The sequence below is a fragment of the Camelina sativa genome, chromosome 11 (genome assembly GCF_000633955.1).
Source record: "Camelina sativa cultivar DH55 chromosome 11, Cs, whole genome shotgun sequence".
Taxonomy (NCBI): Eukaryota; Viridiplantae; Streptophyta; class Magnoliopsida; order Brassicales; family Brassicaceae; genus Camelina; species Camelina sativa.
The window spans coordinates 26,021,850-26,029,189 of NC_025695.1; the positions used below are offsets into that span (position 1 = coordinate 26,021,850).

General features: G+C 35.1%; 2 protein-coding genes across 2 annotated transcripts in view; both read left to right on the forward strand.

The window, feature by feature from the left end:
* On the forward strand, positions 2,408-5,164 carry LOC104724267 (probable receptor-like protein kinase At5g39030). Its single transcript, XM_010442729.2, has one exon. It carries the CDS (start codon positions 2,626-2,628, stop codon positions 5,062-5,064), a length of 2,439 nt encoding a protein of 812 aa, XP_010441031.1. The 5' UTR covers positions 2,408-2,625; the 3' UTR covers positions 5,065-5,164.
* The window catches only part of LOC104724268 (ABC transporter B family member 27), a 7,813-nt gene continuing 6,575 nt past the window's right edge, over positions 6,103-7,340 (forward strand). The window contains exons 1-5 of the mRNA XM_010442731.1: positions 6,103-6,328; positions 6,771-6,833; positions 6,910-6,945; positions 7,030-7,104; positions 7,213-7,337. Of these exons, the coding sequence (XP_010441033.1) occupies positions 6,254-6,328; positions 6,771-6,833; positions 6,910-6,945; positions 7,030-7,104; positions 7,213-7,337 (374 nt within the window). The 5' untranslated portion in view covers positions 6,103-6,253. The remainder of the gene's footprint in view (positions 6,329-6,770; positions 6,834-6,909; positions 6,946-7,029; positions 7,105-7,212; positions 7,338-7,340) is intronic.

Sequence of the window (7,340 nt, forward strand, 5' to 3'; positions counted from 1 at the left end):
GATATTACATATATGTTCAATATTTATTTTTATAGAATCTTAATAATTGTAATAAAAATCATATACATGATTTGAAACGTACAACATACAGTATAATTAAAAGGTATAATTTCAATATACAAATCTACTTCACTAAAGTTACTCACATAGATTTCATATAAATTTAAATTATGAAATGTTGCAACAAACATATATGATTTTCTTCTTTTCTCAAACATATAAAAAAACCTTATAGAAGTAGCAATTAGACTCTTTTGCGTTAATGAGATATTTGAAAGATGGCTAAACTGAATACAAAAATTAATTCATAAAACAGTGTAGAGTTCACGACATAGAGTTTAGACTTATGTTTAAAGAAGAATCTCATATTCAATAGTACCCCAATTTCCATGACCACTCCCTCATGTTGTTTATCACTTACTAACATCTTCAAGTACCAAAAAAAATCACAAAACATTAGAAGTTAAACAACCCAACCAAAATAGTGAACAAAACAAAAAGAAAGCTTACCCACGATATGTCCCACTACAACGCTCATAAGTTTTTTGTGGTCATTCAACATCAACTGATTCACCAGTGAAAAATCCACCACAGCGCCTCCTCCATGACCACCGCCACCACAGTATTCACCAACATACCCCTTCGCCGTGCATCATCTCATCAACATATATATTTCCGGTTTAATGTTTGCAAACATCATATATGGCCTTATAGGAGATGGAATGAGTGTGATCCTCCTAGATTTATGGTTGAATAAAATCTTTACAAACCTAATTAACGTGAAAACATTAGGATATGGAATATTTTCATTATTAGATCTTTATTCAAGATTGCAAATCACGATTGATAGAAAGATTTTTGTAAGCAATTAATATATTATTTTATTAAAAAATCGAGAAAATATTCCTATAAATGTGACTTTTGTTATCATCATAAAAAGATAATTAGTTACCATATTTATCAGATTCTAATTATTTTCGATTTAATTGTATTTTAATCGGTAAATCAGTTTCAATAATTTAGTTTAAATTTTCTTAACTAAAAATTAAATGTCAATGGCATAAGATGTAAATATTTTCCAACTCTAAGCCTTCTTTGCCAAAACTGTTGTGAAAATGTTAATATAGATATAAGTGATTGATGGTTAGAGCGGTTAAAGAATGAATTATAAATTTATTTTGGGTTATTGGTGCCAAATTCCCAATACTTTTACATTATATATGTTAGGTAATTCTACCACTATATAGATTTGTACATTAAGATTTGATATGAAAGACAACTCGTTAATATATGTTCCATAATATCACAGATAAATAGAAAAAAACATGCTTTGACACAAATCGTTGCATTTGTATATATTTCAATTCCTTGTAACAGTTCCACAGCAGTAGAGGCCAATTAATCTATTATGATCATTCAAATCAAAAAACCAGACCGACATATTTCTTGTGCTCTCTGTAAGAGTCTTCAACATAAAAAAACATAAATTTTCCATATGATATAAGTTCGAGTGACATGTGATATAAGAATAATTTGCATGGCTCTTATAGCAAAATGATGAAGCAGACACTTGATAGAAATCATGGACCGTTGATTTTCAGTATATTAGCACAAAACCTTTTCATGTGTTTTGCTGGTTAGATAGAAAGGTGCCAAACTACAAAGAACGTTTTGAAAATATATCATTTTATGAATTTTGATTATACAATCTTTAAAACTAAAAGAACTGACTAAATTTTTTATATATAATTAATAGAAAAAAAAAACAAAAAACAGGATGTTTGGTTGGCGCTGTAAGATATATGTTGTTCATGTACAGAACACAGCACAAAACGACACTGTTTTGTCAAATATGTCAAGAGGCTCACATTGTGTCAGCCCACTAAGCTCAAAGCCTGCAAACAAGATGAAACGAAGAAGCCCAACACCCTGCAACGTTCACGTGCAACAGACAAGAAAGCGTTAGCAGAGGAAGAAGGACATAGTACGACAGTGACATTGTAAAACCGATTCAAGGTGTTAGGACCAGTTGATGAAGATGATGCCACGTAATATCTCACAGCTGGCTGATCAAAGAACACTCTAGAATCTAGGTTTAATCTCATGTAACTATATAAGAGAACTCTTGCAATGTAATACATTTAAGGATTGAATAAATCACATAAGCTAAAGTTTTGTATAGAAATTTCAACCACGTATATGTGACGGCTATATTATAAAAAATCAGCAATGGATGAATAAGACAAGAATGAATAACTCGTCAAGATACCAAATCTATGGTTCCAATGTGCTTATTACTTTGATCTTTTGTTTCTTTGATAGAAACATTTTTTTGTTTTTTGGTTAATAATTTATTTGTTAGAAACTTCATCGAAACGTGTTATTAGTTTTGCTTTGTTAGTGAACGGTTGACCCATATAGACTCACTCACTACCTAGGACTTAAAACTTCAATTATACACTCTTATATCTCTTATCTTCTTCTCCCTCCATCACCTTCAAAAACAATTCCGATGATTTGTTACGCTCTGTTTGTTTTCTATATTCTAGCTGCCGTCTCCGTCTCTGTATCATCTCTTATCTTCTTCTCCCTCCTATCACCTTCTAATTAAAAAAAGAATTTCCGATGATCTGTTACGTTTTGTTTGTCTTCTATGTTCTCGTTTCCGTCCCTGGCCAAGGAGAAGAAGCAACGGCGCCATACAAGCCAGACGATGTTATTCTCATCAACTGCGGTGAACCCTCTGTCACCATCGACACCGGCGGCCGAACTTGGATGCCAGAGGATAAGAAGAAAATTCTGCCGTTGAATTCGGACAACACGTCGTTCTCTTCAGACGCATCATACAAAGAATTAAGGATCCCTCAAGTTCCCTACATGAACGCTAGGATTTTCCGATCAGATTTTACGTACAGTTTTCCACTCTCTCCTGGTTGGAAATTCATCCGGTTACATTTTTATCCGGGCCAATACGGGTACGGACCCGATTTCGACGCGGTCAGTTCTTTCTTCTCCGTCAGCGTAAACAGTATCACTCTCTTGACTAACTTTAGCGCTGATTTAACGGTGAAAGCTTCCACAGGAGAGCCAACTCTAATCAAAGAGTTTATCGTTCCTGTTCACCAGGGGTTGAATCTCACGTTCAGGCCGGCTAAGAAATCGTTAGCATTTGTTAACGGTATCGAGATCGTGTCCATGCCTGACCGGTTTTACTCAAAGGGAGGATTTGACAACATGGTATCAGAAGTCGGTAGTAACGTTGGCTTTGAGATAGAAAACTCGACGGCTTTAGAGTCCGTTTATCGTTTAAACGTAGGTGGACAAATGGTGGGCGAGGTCGGCGATTCGGGAATGTTCAGGCGCTGGCTTTCTGATGATGAGTTCCTACTCGGTGTAAATTCGGGAATCATCATTGGGTACATACCAGATGTAGTGATCAACTACACGGAAAAGACTCCAGCGTATGTTGCCCCAGCATACGTGTACGCCACGTCTCGCTCAATGGGTAACGCCAGGTCTCCTGAGCTAAACCTGAACTTTAACATGACATGGTTATTCACAGTCGATGCTGGGTTTAATTACCTCGTGAGGCTTCATTTCTGTGAGACTTTACCGGAAGTAACACAACCCAACCAGCGCGTCTTCACCATCTTCATCGAACATCAGATTGCCAAGCTTGATATGGACGTGATTCGGCTGAGTGGTGGTTCTCGGATTCCAGTGTATCTAGATTTCAGCATATATGTTGGTTCGGAAAGTGGGCCCAGACCTGATCTACGACTTGACTTGTATCCTTTTAAGGACTATGCATCGTATTATGACGTTATTCTGAATGGTGTAGAGATTCTCAAGCTTAACAACTCAGATGGTAATCTAGCCGGACCTAATCCAAATCCTCCATTATCATCGAACTTAACACCAAACCGTCTAAAGCCGCAGCATATGAAAGGTACGTCACATGTTCTGGTGGTAATCTTCATAGCCGTTGGTTCTGCAGTTGGGCTGGTGACTTTCATTGTTGTTCTCATGTTGTCAATGCGTCAGAGGAAGAGGAAGAATAGAAAGGAAAAAAGTGTCGTCATGTTCAAGAAACTACTGAATATGTACACGTATGCAGAAGTAAAGAAAATTACAAAGTCATTTTCTCACATACTTGGGAAAGGGGGATTTGGAACCGTTTATGGAGGAAACCTTTGTAATGGTCGTAAGGTTGCAGTAAAGGTCTTGAAAGATTTGAAGGGAAATGGTGAGGATTTCATCAATGAAGTCGCAAGCATGAGCCAAACGTCTCATGTAAACATCGTTTCTCTTCTTGGTTTCTGCTATGAAGGGTCTAAAAGAGCGATTGTGTATGAGTTTTTGGAGAATGGGTCTCTCGATCAGTTCATCTCTAGAAATAAGTCACTGGCTCGAGATGTTAGAACATTATATCGAATTGCGTTGGGCATTGCTCGAGGTCTGGAATACTTACATTATGGCTGCAAAACAAGAATTGTACATTTCGACATTAAACCTCAGAATATTCTGATAGATGGCAATCTTTGTCCTAAAGTTTCAGACTTTGGCCTGGCTAAGCTTTGTGAAAAAAGAGAAAGCATTGTGTCACTTATAAACGCAAGAGGAACTATAGGTTACATTGCACCGGAGGTGTTCTCAAGAATGTATGGAAGAGTCTCGCATAAGTCAGATGTATATAGCTATGGGATGTTGATCCTGGACATGATTGGAGCAAGGAACAAAGAAATAGTAGAAAGTATTGATCCTGATGCTAGTTCGACTTACTTTCCTGATTGGATCTATAAGGATCTTGAAGATGGAGAGCAAACATGGGTATTTGGTGATGAAATAACCAAAGAAGAAAAAGAGACTGCAAAGAAGATGATTGTGGTAGGACTATGGTGTATCCAACCATGCCCATCAGATCGTCCACCGATGAACAAAGTCGTCGAAATGATGGAAGGAAGGTTAGATGCTCTTGAAATTCCCCCTAAGCCTTCCATGCATATCTCCGCTGAGGTTATTCCTGAATCTTCTTCACTTTCTGATGGCGAGGAAACTGGATAAAAAATATTGTTGATAATTATAAGCATGAAAACCTTATTTTATTTGTTTTTCTTGTTCGGATAAAAGAAATTGTAAAAAATAAAGTATAAAGTTTACACAATGTTGTACTTAATTTCTCATAAAATAGAGGTGGATAAAATCATATTTCTGAACAAAACATTTATAGTAAGTTTTAAAGACTCTAAAACCTAGATTTAACAAACATAGTATAATTTTAAGAAGCTGATTGCCAGAGGTTCATTCAATGACACAAAATTCAAGTCAACTTTTGATTCTTAGACAACTGTTTGGTGTTAAAACCAAGAAAGAATGGCATGAGGCCTATTTAGCTCATTAGCACGAGGTGGAAGAAGTAAAGCCCATAAATGGGAAAGAAAACTCTTGTGGTCTCTCTTTCCTCTCTTTTCTCTCTTGTTGTATCGCCTTGTTAACGAGTCGAAACTTTATCAATTGTAATCTTTTTTGGTCAACGATAATAAATTGGTACAAGCCATTATTGTTTTGGTCCGTTTCTTACTCTCTTTGATCATTGTCATTTTCATTACCAAAATAATTTTATAATTCGAATTATGGATCGGAGTTTCGGTTTAGGAATTTTATATAAATTGAAAATTGAAAGTTTGGCCAAAAACAACTTTTTTTTGTCATTAACAAAAAATCATAACACCAAATTAACGCTTGTTAGTAACTACTCCGTTAGCAAGATTAACGATATGTTTGGTTTGGCCAAATCAACAAAACTTGATCCATAAATATATCAACAATAGTTGATGATAAAAATGATGTACTATAAAATTTGTGTTTTAAATAACATTAAATTTAAAAATTTTGTAATATTTTTTTTAACATTTTTCGTTATGAAAAACGCCATTTTCCTGTAAACAATCACCTACACTGAAAAAAAAAATTATAAATATTGAAAAAGTAATGGATTATGTTTGCGCTTACCAACTAAAGTCTTGACTCTTGACAATAACTTTAAAGCAGATTTCATTTAATAAAAAAAAAATATATTAATAAATATTCTGTATTCCCAAAATTACCAGGAAGAAGAAGAAACCAACTTGTGGAAAGAACAAAAACACCAATTCGTTTTTTTTCATGGCTTAGAAAGATATAAGAATCCTTTAAAGTTCTCTCTATCGAAACCCAAAACAAAAAGGTTGAGCCTTTTTCTCTATCGTTTGAGATGGGCAACAAGAGACTCTTGACTGGTGGGTCAAGTAAAGGTAGTAGCTACAGAGATCCTCTGTTGCAGAATCAGGTTCGTTCCATTAACCCTTTCTTGTTTCTCACTCTCATACTCTCATGTCTGATGATTCTTGCTTCCGTAATGTTTCATGATCGATTTAAAGTTTGGACCTTTCGTCTCCTAGTTTCTGGAACTGGATGCAATTTATCAGAAAGTTTTTAGTTTGTTCACTGTTATTAGAAAAATTGTGGTGACTGGTTCTATTTCCAGTGTCATGTGAATTGAAATTACAATTTCAAATCCAAGAGAGTGTGGTTAGTATTTGAAGTATTTGGTTCTCAGTTGACCAAGTGATCATTTGATTTGAATGATTCAATTGTTACAACGGAAGTAATATTCTTAAAGTTTGATTCTTGATTAGATTTTGCCAAATAAAGAATTCTCATGTTTCAGTGAAAATCTTGTTTACAAAGTTTTCTAATTATTAGTTTGTTTACATGGCACTTGTATGCAGTATAAAACGAAAGAGAATGGAAGCGAAAATGGTACAAATGATCTTGAGCATGGTGCAGTTGAGGTATTTGTTTTTACTGTTTTTTACAGAAACTTTTCATGTATAGAAGTGATAAGTATCTTATTTTTGGGTTTTTCAGGCAGCAAATGTTGGATTTGGTAGAGTCTTTGCCTTGGTGAGTGATTCTTTGTTATAAAAAGGTGTATAGTATAACATTCTTATGTAAAGATACATCAATACTCAAATATTTTGGTTGCAGGCAAAGCCTGATGCGGGAAAGCTAGTGATTGGTACCATTGCTTTGTTGATAGGTTCAACTACTAATCTCCTTGTTGTATGTCTCATCTCTTTGATCTCCAACTTCATATCTATTTTATCTTGGTTGCTCTCTGAACTGGAATAGTCTGAACAACGAAAGCTGAATTTTTTTTATGTTATGTAGCCAAAGTTTGGTGGGATGATTATAGACATTGTATCCAGAGATGTCAAGACTCCTGAAAAGCAAACTGAATCCTTGATCGCTGTTAGAAACTCCGTTGTAATCATTTTGCTTATCGTTGTAATCGGGTA